The sequence below is a fragment of the Drosophila busckii genome, chromosome 2R, assembly GCF_011750605.1.
Source record: "Drosophila busckii strain San Diego stock center, stock number 13000-0081.31 chromosome 2R, ASM1175060v1, whole genome shotgun sequence".
Lineage (NCBI taxonomy): Eukaryota > Metazoa > Arthropoda > Insecta > Diptera > Drosophilidae > Drosophila > Drosophila busckii.
The window spans coordinates 7,287,933-7,304,767 of NC_046605.1; the positions used below are offsets into that span (position 1 = coordinate 7,287,933).

Below are 16,835 nucleotides of genomic sequence, written 5' to 3' on the forward strand. Positions count from 1 at the left end.
TGGGAGCAGCGAACTAAAAACTTGACATGGGACAGAGCACAGAGCCCAGAGAGCCGCAGCAGCAGCAGCGGCAGCAGCAGCGTCTAACTGACAGTTGTCGTTGTGTCTTGTGTCATGTTATTGTTGTTGTTGGGCACTAGCTTGTTATCATTTGTTAATAACATTGTTGCGCACAGCAACAAATTTGCATAAAACACAGCAGAGCAGAGCGTAGAGTAGAGACAACAAAATACGCATAGCGACAGCCAACACGTGGTATGAGTAATTTTTAGCTTAAGCACAAGACACTGACACGCGCGTGCATTAAGTGAGTGTGTGCAGGCAGCTGTGTATACGTGTGTGTGTGTGTGTGTGTGCGCCTCTTTGTGAAAATAAAACAATTTTCATACAAATTCCGTGCATTTGCATAAATTTCTAGTGATGTCATCAGCGCGCTAGCAAAGCTGATCCTGTCAATCCACTGCCAGCCAGCCAGACTGACAAGCAATGCACACACACACACACCAGCACACATAGCCGCCACATTTAGTGGCAAAGTGCAGGGCCGACAAACTTTTGTGTTCAACTTTTTGTCGCTCTCTCTGGCAATAATCATAAAATTTCACTGCATATGAAACAACAAAAAAAAAATATAAAAGAGGAAGAGCAAGAGATAAAACAGGCAGCACGTGATTGCAACATAAAAGCGTCATTTACATGACGTTGTGCTTGTCGTTGTTCTGGTCGTTGTAATGTTTGTTGTAATTGTTGCTGCCGCTGCTGCTGTAGTTTGTTGGTTAGCCCCATGGCACATTGTGACCTCATCCTTGAGGCTGCGCATGCGTTACAAACTTTTCCGTTTGCCATTTGCCGCCTCAATAGTTTGGCAGCAACCGCTGCTGGCTTCACACCGCACCCCCCTCTACTGCTCTAGCCATACCTAGCATAGCAGTTAAGCAACTGAGCAACTGTGCCCATCGGCTTTATTGAGGTTTTGTTTAAGCTTTTAACGTACTTTACTTTTTTTTTTATTTTTATTTTGCCGCACATCCCAAAAAGTTACGCTACACACTCTAGCACTTGCTCTCTCTCTCTCTATTGCTTTCTCTATCTCTTCTCGCTGCTTGGCCGGCAGCATTTTTGCAATTAGGCAACAGTTTCGCTTGATTTTTTCCTTCTTTTTATTTTTTGTTTTGAGTGCAATGCAATGGAACTTTTCAGTTTTTGGCTACAGTTTTTATTGCTAACAGCATTCGACACATACAAAAATGCAGCGTAATTGAGACTGATTGTGGGCGTGGCCACCACCCCCAACATGTGTAGAAACTTTTGCCCAAAAATTGCTTCATAAAAAGTTAGCAGCTCAACATTTTGTAACTGCCAAGCTGCCAATTGCTTTGATGCAATAGATATAGATTTTGCACTATGCGGTTTTAATTTGCTCGCAGCAATTAGTTTGCTATACGAATTTGAAATATTAATTTATCGTAGTAAGAAAATCATTTAAAATTATGCAGAATATTTTAAACAGCTGTTATATATTAATTTAATAAAAATTTGTAAGCAGAACAAACAAAAAATTAAGTATACGTCGCAGTTAAAGCGACAAAATTCGAGTGTTAATGCATTTTAAATATATTACTAAAATTGTTGTTTAAGTAATCGACAAGTTAGTATATAAGTTACTATGAGTAAAAATTTAATACATATCAAACAAATATTATAAAAAAAAATAAGTTAAAGCTCAAGTGACTAAATTTAGGATGAAATAATTTATTTCGATAGATAAATTTGTTGTAATTCGGTTGCAGTTTAGTTGGTACTAGTTGACAAAGCTTTTCTATATAGAATAAATTAAATAAATTGTGGTCACCACTTATTTATTATCAACATTGATTGAGGCGGCTGCTAAGTTTAAAAGCTCAGCAACAAATGTTTGTTGATTAAAATAAATGAGTACTGACGTTATAAGTATTAAAGCTAAAGTCTAGCCTAACAATAATTCCTTCAATAGTTCTGCAGCATCATTTATTTTGTTTAGTTACTGTTGCTTAACTTTTAGTCATGCCATAGTGCTGCATGTGAATTAACAATTTTTGCTTAAAACATTTGTATGAAGATGCAAGTTCAAACCATTCAAGAAAGTTCAAAGCCATTTCTTTAACTTTTTAAAATTTGTAACGAATTTTAATAAGCTGGAATGCTTCAATATTAACGTATTGATTTAGCTTAGCCTATTTAAAATTCCGTCAATGATAAGTTCAGTGCAGACTTTTATCTAAGCTGCTGACGTGGACAAAGTTCTCAATGAATAATTCCATGCAGCGAGTTAAACAGAATTCAGAATTCAATTTTGAAAACCTAGCATAAATTCTCTTAATTATTTTAATAGCAAAGATAAACTGCTTAAATATTACAAAAAGTGCAGGCAGTGTTGCTAGAATTTCCTTAGCTAAATTAGCTAGATTTAATTAAAAACATTGCTAGAAATAGCTAAACAAGAAAAAAAATGCTTAAAACAATAGCTACATTTATATTCCATGTTAATTTAACAATATCTAAGTGAAATTGAGAATAATTATTAGTAAAAAAAATTATTTTATTTTAAATTATTGTATTGTTCCATTAAAGATTTCAAATATCGTTAGGGGAGCTACAAAAGTAATGAAATCAATTTTTAAATAGCCTGAAACTAAAATTGAATAGCCTTTTTCAGTTTCAAAACTACTAAATCTAGCTATTATCTAGCAATAAAATAGCTAAAATGGGAAGTGCAGACTGCAGTTTATTTTATTTTTATATACAAACTTATTTCTGAGCACAATTGAATGCTTAAGCTACATTCAATAAATATTTAAGCATGCAAGCTAAAGTAACTGTATTTTGTTTATGTACAGCAAACTAGATCCACACACACACACACACCCACATTATTAACCCAAAGCACTCAACACTAAACTGCTGCACGCACTTCATTTGGCTTAACACCCGTAGCTACAATGACCAGAGGCCATCAATTGAAAGTTCGTGCTACATTATCAAACGTATTTATTTGCAGGACAGCTCGAAGGACGCTCAAGGAACTGTAATAAATGTGCGCAAGCCTAAACATAAAGATAAACCAAGTCGCACTTATCGCTGTTTGGCCAAGATGAAAACAAGAAAAATAGCCCCATAGAAATCGACGAGAAAAAAAAACAGATACAATACCAAATATATATGTGAGAATTGTTGGGGCACGTTGACAGCTTAACGTAGCAAATTAATGTGACAATCTGCTGCATGTGTGTGTGTTGCACATAAATTTAGCAGGCAGATAAACATGTTGCCACAGACAGGACACATTGAGTGACATTAATTGCGAACCGAAAATGCTTTTGTGCTGCTTTTGCGCCTGGCAGGCAAACTAAATGAAACTAAGCCAAACTCATTAAATAGAGGCTATTTCCAGTTTGGTTAGGTGTAACAGTGCGTATGCGTGATGTGCGGTGCCCAGCAGCCGCAAAACATTAAAAGTTTTGCTTGTTTTCGTTGTTTTTTTTATGACAGCGCTGAGCGGACAGCAGCAGAGCTGAAGCTGTAGCCGTTTCTATCTTTGTCGACGCTAACAACAAAAAGCATTAAATTACTTTATAATCCGTTTATAGCTTTAGCCGGAAGTGGCCGAGACACACACACACACACACATTGAGAGGCAAACAAGGACAACATGGCACGTTTGGCGCACCCCTAGGAGGCAGCTCAACAACATAATCAAATCAAAGATTACGTTGAAACATTGAAATTACGTACAGAGAACAACAGAGCGAGAAAGAGAGAGAGAGAGACACACGGGGTGGCTGAAGTGTCGTCAAGCGGAGCGTAGAGGCAACAGAGCAGGCTGAAAGACAGACAAACAAACACACACACACACACTAACACACACTCAATAATGAAATGTGTGCCTGCTCATCACTTTAGTTGGTAATCTGGCACTCGAGCATTGCAACAACAACAGCTCAGTGAGATGAAAGTGCTCGCAGCCATAGACAATAGTCGACTAAGCTATGCGCTGTAATTAATTCATAGAAGAAATATAGAAAAGAAAATGTGGCATATGGAAAAGTTTAACTTTAGTTAAGTTTTTAATAATTTATAAATTCGTTTGTGCTTTTAATTTAATTGCGCAAGTCAAATCAATTGCAACTTATCTTACGCTTAACAGTTTATGTTAAGCATTAACATTGTAGCTAATCGTTATCGATAGCGCTCTAAGCAGCTAAGCTGCTTGCAATTTTATAACAAAAAAAAAATGCAATTATTATTTTAAATTATCAAAAACTATTTGCAATGCGCTTGTGCATAAACTAAACATTTAAAGCAGTGACTGTTATCAGAGAAATTTTTATTTAAGCTACAAAATATATTTAAACAGATTTTTAATTTAATTTTTTTGAGCTTTTAAAAATATTCAGATATTTTTTGCGTGTTTGTAATATTTTTAGTAACTTATCAATTACTTTATTTATATTTATTTATAAAAATTGCATTGAAGTTACTCACCTAAATCATACAATTTCCTATTCATCAAAATATAAGTTCAATACAAATTCCACGTAATAATTTATTTTATTATATTTAATAAAAAAAATATTTATGTTCAATACAGCGTACGCGGCTTTGAATCTTAAGCGTTTTATTTTAATTAATTTCACTATTCATAGCTAACACTAACGTAGATCTGATTGGGTATTTGCCAGTCCTAGCAAGAAATGTTTGACACTCTCATTTTAATTGATTTAATTTATTGTAAATATTTAGCCTAATTTATTTTGCAATAATGCACATGGATTAAATTGATTAAGAACATTTTTAGGATTATTAATAATTTCTTCCGCCTATTGATTAAATTTTAACAACAGATTGTCCACATAAATTTATAAATAAAATGTTCAAATTTCAATAATAATAATAATTTTGATATGATGATAGCTGTATAAAATAAATTAATAATTAAAAATATTTGGCCTAAATAATTTTTCAATAATGTATTTTACTATAGACAGTTGACTTTAAAAAAAAATTAGTAAACAAAATGCTCAAATTTAAAATGTTTTGATGTTAACCTAATATAAATAAAATAAATTAATAAATAAAATGTTCAAATTTCAAACGTTTTGCTTCAATGCTAACAATAATTTGATACACTAATATAAATATATGCATATATATTTATTTATATTCGCAAGCAATTCATGCATATTTTATTGCTCACACATATTTGCACTAAAACTCTCGATTTGCTGTCTAAATCAACAGTAGCTGATAGTAAAAAGCTGCTGCTGCCGCAGCGCAGGAGGCGCCGCTCGACTGACGCCAAACAATTACACACATAAAGCAAAATGCGCTACAACTTTGACCTGCACGCCCCTCCAGCCGCTGCTGGCGCCTTAACAAGCGACGGCAGCGACGCAGCCGAAAACGTAAACAGGCAAGAACTTGACTTGTCTCTAGCTCCATTCACAAAGAGCAGCTGTGCGTTCGTTTGCTTTTAGCGCTCACTGTGCGTCAGGCATGCGCCTCAGCCAAAGCTAAGCACTCAACAGTCTGGCAACGCCAGCGCAGTCAGAGCTACAGGCAAAGAGACGGCTGCTATCAGTTGGTTTGCTGGCCTCGGCTTGTAAACGTCGCGGCTGCTCTCTTGCTTGCTCTCTCGCTCGCTCGTAAACTGTGTGCGTGTGTGTGTGTATGTGTGTGTGCGTAGCAAGGGCGCCAAGTTGTTGTTGTGTCTTTAACATTGAACCACCTGCCAACGCAGTCAGCTATTTACAGTGACAGCCTCCCCGCTGCCAAAAAAAAAAACCCAAAGCAAATAAATTACAAGAAAAAAAAATACACAGCGAGAGTTGCAAATAAAACAAAAACTGGCAGCAGCATCCGGCTGATGATTTGCATATCTCAACAGCAGCAAAAAAAATAGCAGTGAAAAGCAAGCAAAAGTTAGCAGCGGAACTGTCGGAAGTTGTGTTTAAACAACAACAACAACAATAACAATAATAGTAAACAAAGCGCAGAACGGCAGCGCAGCAAAGCAGGCAACAGTTTTTTTTGTTGCACGCTATGGAAATGGATGTCAATCGTCAGACACGCCACAATGCCAACCTGATGACCATATCCGCACGCTGTTGTGCCAACAACAATGAAGCAGCCATAACAATGCCTGCCACAACATCAGCCGCTGCAGCAGCAGCAGCAACAGCAGCAACATCTTCATCATCAGCTTCAAGCAGCAGCGGCGGCGGCTGTTGCGGCATCTTGAGTCGCCTGTTCTGCGTAAGTCGCCACAAGGCAACACAATCAGTAGCGGTGGCAGGCAGCGATTGCAGCCAGAGCGATTCGTTATTTATGCAACGCAAGCCAGCAGCAGCAGCACAGCCGGCTGCACAGCAGCGACGCCGACGCACGCCACAGGAAATCTATTTTGAAAGTCGCGGTAAATCCTGCAAGAAGCTATTGAAATTCAATGGTAATTCCAATAAGGTGAGTGCCATCAAGCCAACACACACTCTGGCTATAAATAACAAAAAGAATGTAAAGATACTTGCTGCATTCACAATGAATTTAAGCTCGAGTTGCATTAAATCCAGTTCGGCAGCTTAACACAAATTTATTTGTGCGGCAAGTGAGGCGAGCAAGCGGCTTAAGCATTTGAATTCATGCGAATTTACAAATTAACTTTTCATTAGAAATTCAAAAGCAGCTTAGAACCAAACACACATTTCAATTTTGAAAGCAGCCAAGCAGCTGTTGAGGCTCAGGCATTAAATCAAGGCAGCAGCTTATCGAGTTCTGAGAAAGTTGCGCTTATGACTATCGATTATTCGTAATTGGGTGTAGTCTGTACTACAATAGAAAGCATTTTATATTTTATGGGGCGCTAGCATTAAATAAATGCATAATATTTGCTACAATTGAAGGCGCAGCAGCAGCTTATCGAGCTGCGTTTGAGTTCTGGCGTAGTTGCTAATGCTATCGATACTATCGATAAATGGTTATGGGCTGTAGTCTGCCGCTTACTACAATAGACAGTCCTAAATTTATGTGTAATTTAATATTTGTTGTGGCTTAGCAATTCTAAACTAAAAACATTATGAATAAATTAACTAATTTAAAAAGAAATTTGCTTAAATATATCGATAGTCTAAGAGAGTTTAATTTAAAATTATAATGAGTAAAATAAAAATAATTTAAAAAGAAATTTGCTTAAATATATCGTTAAATTTAATTTGAACCCATATCTCGTTTGATTCCTTGGCAACACACAAAGTAAAGCAAAGTAAGCATTGAATATATCTTATAAATATAGTTAATATAATTTAAGAGCATATCAGTTGTAACACAAATGAAATAAAATATGAAATTTAAAGTTACGTTTGGCAAATCATAAAACATAAACTAGCCTATGAACTATTTATCTTTAAGTGAAATCCAAGCTGATTTTAGATTAGATTGAGGTTGAATTTATGAATAACCAGAATAAATTCAGTAGAGAGTTGATATGTAAGAGCTTGATTTGACCCTTTAAGTCAAATCCAATCTAATTTTGAATCGGTTTAAGGTTTGAATTTATGGCAAATTCAATGCATAAGCAGAATAAATTCAGTAGAGAGTTAAAAAGTAAGAGCTTATTACTAAAGTCGAATAATAAACTTGCTATGCGACTTACCTTTTTGTCATTCATCAAGCAACTTGGGCAAGCTATAAATAAAAATGACAATTAAATTAGTATCTAACACACACAAAGATTTATTAACAAATGCGTATCATAAAGTTATATTTAATATGCAAGTGACGTAGCTCAGTCATATCGTAGCTCACATATGACAGTTCAATTTGCTATAGCATGCGATCTAATCTGATTAACTGCAAGTCATGCTTAGTTTTGTACGAAAATTTCAAGCACAACTCAAAGCGTTGCAAACTGCACAAAATACAATACACAAGTGAATTCAATGTGCGCTTCAAGTGCTTACACATGTGTGTGTGTGTGTGTTATGTGTGTGTGTGTGTGTTGCGCTATTGTTATAAATTTTGGTAAATTTGTAGCGCTGTCTGTAACGACTCGTGTGGAATTGAGTCGATTGTTGGCCTTTTGTTTGTGGCGCCTGCCAAGGTGCACACACACACACACACACTGAGACACACATACATAGACACTTAGAGCAATGTTGAGTGCACTTTGCATATAAATCATTTTGGCATTGTGGCCGAGTTCGCAATGCGCTTATGAAATGTTCGCCTTTTTGCTTTTGTTTAATATGCCCAAGCGCACTTAAAGCTTTTGCCATACACACACACACACACAGACAGACACACGTTGCATGTGGCACAAGCACTAATTAAAAACGTGCAACAACGTACAAAAAAAGGCAAAGAACAAGCCAATCAAACAGGTCGATGCACAACAATGGCTTGTGCCAAAAAATCGCATATGCAGTGAAATGCGAATAAAGCGCCAGAGAGCGAGAGCGAGAGCAGGAGCACGGGAATTACCAGCGAAATGTCCTGGCTACGTGCTACAGTGGACAATGGTAGTTAGCTAGCCAGCGGCAACAATGCAATATGCTCCAGCTACAGCTCCAACTTCAGTTGCAGCTGCAGCTTCAGCTCTTGCTGCTGGGCACGCACTGAAGCGCAAGCAACAGGATGAATTTGTTAAACAACACGAACTGGGCGTGGGCGTGGCACACTGAGGTTTGAGGCTATCAAGTGAAAAGTGCAAAATGAAAAATGAAAAACTCATTCGCCCTATCAAGTGACATCATCAATTTCAGTCTATTTTGCACTGACCAGCCGCATCGCATGCACTAAACAAAAAGCAGCAAAAAAAAAAACAGCAGCAAGGACTACGACAATGCCAGAGAGCGCATTAGCCAAAGGGCGAGCAGAGCTCGAACAGCCAAAGTCGCATTTTGCATGCGACTGCCAAGAGCTTAGGAGTGAATATTTAGGGTTTAGCCTCAGCAACAGAGACAGCAATAGAGACAGAGACAGTGATAGCGACAGCGTCGTAACTCGACTCGAAGTTGGAAATACCAAAAGTCTGTCTACGTTATCCTGTTCTCAATGAGCTTACAATTGGCCGCATGTGAAATCAATCAAGTTACACCCTCAACTACATTTTTCAATTAAATTTGTGCATTGTCAATGAATTTGCATTTTAAAGTTTTGTATGTGCGGCACGATACGACTTTAGTTATTTAAATTTTTAATTTAAATTATATTTATAGCATTATATTTATAGAATTTGAAATATATTTATAAATACTTTTGTTCTCTTCACATTCATTAATTATATTTATATTTTTATTGTATTATTTTGCCGCGTATATATTTTTTAATTATTAAATTTAAGCATTATTCATTGCTTTTACTTAAAGTTTTTTAAGTACAATTTGTATATTTAATTGCAATTATTTATTATTTAATTGTAATTATTTTATTCCTTGGTTTTTTTTAAGTTTTTAAGTATAATTTTTATATTTAATTGTAATTATTTAATCTTTAATGCAATATTCTTTTTCATTTTATATATTTTTAGTTGTTAAAGAATTATCTGTCAATTAGTTTTAATAATAATTTAATTTGAATATAATTATTTTAGATTTAATTGTAATTCTTTTCGAATTTTAAATACAATTTGTAATTATTTGTTTTCGGTTTATTGCAATATTCTTTTACAATTTTATATATTTTATATATCTGTAGATTAATTTTTCTTTTTTTTATAATTTTATTTGAATATAATTTTATGAAACTTAATTGTAATTTTACAATCAATTTAAGTTTAAAGTTTAAATTAAATTATTTTGTTGAATAAATCTCATATTTTGTTGTATTATAATTTTGTTAAGAAGCTTAGTTAAATTTGTGAACAAGTCTTGCAAGTTTTTCAATATATAAATATAATTTCAATTTATTTAAAGCTCAAAAATAATTTACGCTGTTTTTTGTGTTGTTCGTTTATAGTAAATTAAATTTATAAAAAGTAATTAAAAGTTTAGCAGCTTCAGCTTGTATAAACATCATTTATATTTTTTAACAATTTATAGCTGTCAGCAACTGTTCAAGTTGCATTTTATGCGCACCAAATATCAAATTAAGCTTTAAATATTTTGCTCAAAGGCGCTGCTTGATTATCAAGCTTCAGTCTGAGCGCTTTAATATGCTTTTAAGCTGCTTTTAATAGTTAAGTTGGCAACTTAATTAGAATATCCAGTGCAAGTTTTAAGCTGCCATTCGTTGATGAAATTTCATTTATGCCCCAACACACACAAAAACCCGCCACTTAAAATTGTAACCATTGTTTGTAACCCCTTTCGGGTGAGGAAGAGCGAGAGAGAGCTCAATTTACAACGCACACACATCGATTTTATAATGAAGCAACAGCGCTGGAGTCAAAGTAAACAGTTTGTTTTAAAATAGCCACGAACAGTGGCGGCCAACCACCGAAAAAGCAGCAACCCCCTTGTTTTTTATCAAAAAGGAGGTTTGCAGCATTTTGAGGGATGCAGCTAAGCTGGACGGAAAGTGAAAACAAAGTGCTTGCATTTAATTGTCTGCACTTTGCTGGTAAACAAGTCGAACAACTATTGTAAGCTCGAGCAGCACAAAAGCTGCTTAAAGGCTTCGCTTCTTTGCTCTGGAGTCTATCAAATGTTTGCCTGCGCCACTGATTGCCACACACAATTCTTAGCCAAGTTTGTGCTTGGCCAAGAAACTCGGCTCATTGTGTGAGCCAAGCTACATGCATAACAGAGCAGCGCACTGCAGTCTCTACCAAACCCGTAGTGCCTTTCAACGCCCATAATTATGCTACACATAAATGCATGCACGTGTGTGTGCCTGTGTGTGTGTGTGTGTGTTGAGCCTGGTAGCAGCTCAAATGCAAATGCAAATCAAGCAACTGCCATGGCAACAAAAGCCGTAAGAGCTCAAACAAAAAAAAAATTTGCAGTGACTCTCTCGTTGCAAAGCGGAAGTAACTGGCCCTAGCTATATGTCTGGCTGTCCGTCTGTCCGTTCATGTCGGCACTGCCATATGTCGCTTTGCATGTGTCAGCTGCTCATCGCTTTATACTTTGTTGCAGTCATGAGCTTTGAGATTTATTGTGCTTCAATTGCACTTGAAAAAATGCACATAAATATTTTAGTAAATACATATAAATGCGTTGCTTATGCAGTAATTACTATAGTAATTAGAACTATTTAATAGTGTTGTAAAGGAATGCATTTATGATTAATTAATTTAGCTGGAATTTATATAATTTAATTTAATTTAATTCAGCTGAATTTAAATGAGGCATTCAAAAATATTTTAATTCAAGCTGAATTACATTCAAAATAATTTTAAATCTCTGCTAGTTAGTAACAAAATCTTAAACTGACATACACATTGCAGCAGATTCAATAATAAATATAATTGTTATATATAGCATAAGCTTAATTAATTTTTTATGGTAAACAAAAAGCTTAGCTTCAAATTATTCAATTATTTTTTAAAGTTGTTGATACTGCACAGAATTTGTTGGCATTAAAAATTATTAAGATTAATTTTCAATTACTTTTTAAATCATACGGGAGTACGTAATTTGTTAGAATTTATTAGCATCATATATATTTGTTTTAGTTGCATTACTGGCAATTGAAAATACATTACTAACTTTAAGTTAAATAAGCAATGACTTAAATAGCTGATAATAGTCACAGACATCAATAATTAATTAAGTTGTTGGAGTAATTATTAGCTAGAATTAAGCAACTAATGATTTACAAAAGTATTAAATGCTTATATGCATAAATAGAAAATATATTTTGAGAATAGAAGTTTAGCTTATATTAAAAAAAAAGTTATAAGTTTGATTGTAATTTCTGCTTTAGTTTGGCGCTTAGAAAACGAACTTAATGTTAACTTAATTTAAATATTTCATAATATTATTTAGGCAACTAAGTAATTAGCATAACAAAAAAATCAGCCTCAAGGCCTTTATTGCTCTGGCTATACCAATTGTACCATAGAATTTAATAGGCTGTAATTAAAATAACTAAATAAATAATTTAGGCAACTAGAGTGTGAATAAATTTTCAATTACTCTGCACAATAATTTTGGGTTTGTGTATTAAAATAATTAACAACATGCAATTTTATAGCACAAACAAAAAGCAGTTTGCTTTAATTAATTGTAGCTTAAACAGTTACGTTTAAGGAATCTAAGCAGGAATGCTCGTTTATGTTCAAAATAAAGCCCCTTAAAAAAAAAATAGACCTAGCTCTAGTTTAAACTAATGTTTGCTGGTATGTCAAAGTGGAGTGAATGCCTGCTCAGCTGTCACGGAATATGTACGAACGTAATACGTATGCAAAGCATAAAGAGCGTGAGCGAGAGAGAGTGTGTAAGAGAGAGAGAGAGAGGGAGAACAAAAATGCCATCAACATTGCAACATTGTAATTGCCAGCGGGCAATGAAAAAGGCAACGCGAACAAATGCCAGGACGAGAGACTACAAAACTGTTGTGTGTCTGCCACATATCCTGCTGCGAGGCAGCCACACACACACACAAACACACACACACACACATACATTTTTAGCAAACGACTAATGTGCTTTGGCCCCAACGGTTGCTCAGGCAACCGCATTGCTGTCAGCTAAACTTTCCCCCCCACTCGTTAGTCAATACTTTGGCTACAAGTCCAGGCTATGCAATCATTACAATTCATGCTGATTATGCCCGGCAAAAGTTAAACAGACGACGAAAACATAAAACTCAATTCAAGAGTAAATTTATTTGAAAGCTTTGCCGCATTCTTCATGCGTTGAATCAACAAAAGCTGAGTGCGGCACACAAAGCGGCGTTGCATAAAATAAAAAGTCATAAAAATGAACCGTTAATCCAAGTAGTTGAGACTGGCCAACAAATGGAGCAATAGCCCTTTATATTTTTGTAGCCAAGCAGCAGATGAAGCGTTTGCCTTTTGCTCAACTTTTGTTTTTGTTGTTGTTGCTTTTTTTGGCTGTGCTCCCGATTGGCCTGGGCTGGAGCTGGAGCTGGAGCTTTGACGATGACAAGGGTGCTTTGCCGCCTCACTGACTAAATAAAATTGGAATTTATTATCATGATTTGTAGCAAGCAGCGGCAGCAGCGGCAAGAGATAGAGGCAGCCAAAATGGCAGCTCCAACGTCCTGACACTCGCTCTGACTCATCGGCGTACGAACGGCTCTCAAACTAGCCAAACGGGCCATGGCTGATAAGTAAGCAGGCAGGCAGGCTACTCTCTTTTTAAATTTATACACCAGCCAACACTGATTTAAATCCTAGCGCAAGTTTATTCGCACGCCCGCCCGCCTTGGGGCGTGGCCTTGCAAAGAAAACCGAAAATTGTCTACTGCTGCTGTTGCAAAAAGGCTTAACTATGCAATTCAGCTAGTTTATTAAGGCTTAAAAACCAGCGTAGCAGCTAAGGCGATTTGGAGCAGCGACAAGCGACACGAGGCGTATGCGTAATGCAAGCAGCAGCAACTGCCTAACTAGCTGTCGTCTCATAAACCGCAGCGTGGCCATTTCCAAAACTGTACTAAGCCGCTCTAAGACGCTCACAATCAGCATCAAATTTCAACAAAGTAAATAAATTACAATAGGCTTGAAGTTGTTGCTGCCCAAAGAATTGTAATATTGAATTAAATAGCAAACGCGCCTTGTAAATTAATAGTGCACATTAAAATGCCAACGATTGTAGCAAGTCTAGGCAACAGCTGACTTTAATTATAATAAATCAAGCTCTTAATTGCTTGACTTTAATGCAAGAGAATGGCAATGGCATTTATTAATCCAATCACAAATCATCTAATGCGTGAAATATTTCTACGCAAATCAAAAACAAAATGCTAATAATTTATTTTATTTTTTTTTTATTATGAAAATAATATTTAGAGCATTATTAATAAAGAAAATTATAGCATTTTAAATATAAAAAGCAAAATATGCAAATAAAAAACAAATGCTAATAAATTATTTAGTTTTTTAAAAAGTTTGCATTGCCTTTTTCTATATGAAAAGAATATTTAGAGTAGTGCAACAAAATTATTAAATATAAAAAAGAAAATATTTCTCGGCATATCAAAAACATATGCTAATAAATTATATGCTTTTTCAACAACTATTAAATGCATTTTTTCATTCGCATATTTTAGATATGATTATTATTAATATACAAAATTATAGCATTTTAAATTTAAAATAGCTTATAGCTCATTTAATTCGCAAATATGTTACAATTTGAATATCATTAGGTCAGACTTAATATTTATTGCGCGAATTGCAAAAGCCCAAGCTGCTTTAATATTATTTTAATATTTTTTTAATACTCATAGCTGAATAGAAAACACTCTTATGTGTGTTACAAGGTGCAAAGAACATTTTTCTTTTTGTAGAAAATTAAATTTAATTTTTGTTTGTAGTGATGTGTATGCCAATTTTATTATAAAAATAGCAATATATAGTTTTTGCTTTTAAATAAATTGGAATTCAAATTTCGCTTACAGAAAACGCTTTCCAGAAATATTATTTAGTTATTTTTTAAGCTTACCATAAAAGTCTATTGGCGTTCAAAGTTTAGTCTTTGCTTAATTTGAAACTGAATTTGTTTAAGTGACGCACAATGTTTATGAATTTTAATATTGATAACATTATTGCTTTTAATATTGACAGCATTCTGACATGCAGCTGCTTTCGCAGATTAATCTCAAAACAATCCAAAAGCAGCTTTAAACTAGTTCCAACCAATCGCTTTTCAAGGCAAGCGCTAAATTTGAAGACGCTTTGAATGAATGGTAGCAACTTATTATTGAAAACAATAAAATCTTTTTAATTTCGGCGTCGCTTACGATTTGAGTTGAAGTCGTTATTTAAATATAAATATTATATATTAAATTTTATATTCTATATTATTTAAATATGCTTTCTACTGCAATATTTTTAGATGGAATATATTTATACTTGTACAGAGTATCTTATCAACTTAGTCACGTTAGAATTCCCTTTGCTCGCTTTATTTTTATTAACTTGTTTGTAATAATTAGTAAAACTTAAGCTGCTGCATACTGAACATTTAATTTAGAGTATAGAATAGACATAAATTTATCTAAAATATTTGCAATTTAATTAAAAACTAAATGTGGCATATTTTTTGCTAGATAAATTCTATTAAATTAAATGCAGTCCTTCACTTGTGTTGCAATGAAAACAACATTAGTCTAATGTAATTACCAAAATTGAAATTATGCTGACTTCACATATGTGAAACTCTTGTGGCTACAGCTGAAGCTTGGCTTTGCGCCTTGCCACACGCTGTGGCTGCCACAAGCTGCAGCTTTCACTTACAGCACTTGGCGCAGCTTAAAACTAGAAAAAAAAAAAACTTTTATTTTGCGCAATTTTTTCGCCACCTGACTTTGGTGCAAAGTGCAGACGTTGTTAAGCCAGTTCTCCCACTCCCTGCGCTCTCTTAACTCTTTGAGCAACGCTTTATGGTTTTGCTTTTTGTGTGTGTGGCGTTTAAGCCGAAAAATTTTTTGTGTTTTGTAGTTGTTTTGAAAAAAAAAAAAGAAAGAAGAAATTTGTAGCTGTCAATGTTGTGGCAGTAGTTGCTTTGCATTTCAAATGAATGTGAAGTTGTGTGTTCATTTTACCTGTCAGCCTGACACTGTCAGTTAGACAATGTTTGAATGTATAGAGCGCCGAGCTAAGCTGTGTGTAGTTGGCCGTAAGGCTTTTGGGCCAATGCAGCAATTTGCTTTAATGCCCAAGTTAAGGCAGCAGCAGCAGCAGCAGCAGCAGCTGTGAATGACTTGAGTTTGGCTGCAGGGCGCTTAATGCAGTTAATTATGGCTGTAGACAAAATTGAAATTGACTAGCGCTGCAAAGTATGCTATGCTTTTTAAGCTGCTGCCTTTTGCTTTTGCATGTAACACAGACAACAACAGCTGACACTTGATTAGCCCTCTATGTGCATGCGTGTGTGTGTGTGTGTGTGGCAATTTTCTTGGCACATGTGCTGTCAACAACATGCTCTGGCTACAGCTCTTGCGCCAATTTTGTGCCTTGGCAAGCTGTGGCGCTCAACAAAAATTTAAAATCCGATTTGTGCCAAAAGAAAAAATTAAAAGCAATTTTACTTTTTAGTAAACTAAAGCCCAACGGCTCAATATGCTGTGGACTGCAATTTAATTTCATTTATAGCTGTATACTAAAGCTAATTCAATAAACTAGACAACAGCATAACTCACACACACACACACACACACAAACAAGCGCATGTTGCCTGCTTTAAAGCAACTTGATACACTTCAACGCATTTATTGCTGGATTTTATGTATGCAGACTTGGCTGGCAGGCAGGCAGGCTGAAGTTGCTTTTGCAAATTTGACGGCTTGACAGAAGGCAGTCGGCAGTCGGCAGTCGTCAGTCGAAAGCATGCCAACAACGCAGGACCCGCGTGATATTTGATGGATGGCATTGCTGATATGCTAACGTTATCCGCGCAGCCAGCGCATACTCCACGACATGCCTTTGATGTTGGCAATACAATGGGCTCAACACAATTGCAAATTGCATACAAATTGAATAGAAATAAATATTGAAAACACATTTATTATGTTCCGATCGATTTCAATTGCTAGGCGCAAGATTTTTGCTGCAATGCAATAAAAGCTAAAGAATTTTAAATTAAACGAAGCTGTCTGCATAGAAATATAAAACTAGAAATTGTTTTTATAATTTGCTATAGCTATATTTAAACATTAGTAAACAAATTGTATTG

General features: G+C 35.1%; 2 protein-coding genes across 3 annotated transcripts in view; one reads left to right on the forward strand and one right to left on the reverse strand.

The window, feature by feature from the left end:
* LOC108596589 overlaps window positions 1–16,835 on the reverse strand; it is an 81,062-nt gene that overhangs the window by 27,668 nt on the left and 36,559 nt on the right. For both annotated transcript variants that reach the window (XM_017982517.1, XM_017982516.1), the window contains exon 4: window positions 7,685–7,716. In XM_017982517.1, coding sequence (XP_017838006.1) covers window positions 7,685–7,695 — 11 coding nt within the window. In that variant the 5' untranslated portion in view covers window positions 7,696–7,716. The remainder of the gene's footprint in view (window positions 1–7,684; window positions 7,717–16,835) is intronic.
* The window catches only part of LOC108596591, a 25,576-nt gene continuing 14,374 nt past the window's right edge, over window positions 5,634–16,835 (forward strand). The window contains exon 1 of the mRNA XM_017982520.1: window positions 5,634–6,498. Coding sequence (XP_017838009.1) covers window positions 6,079–6,498 — 420 coding nt within the window. The 5' untranslated portion in view covers window positions 5,634–6,078. The remainder of the gene's footprint in view (window positions 6,499–16,835) is intronic.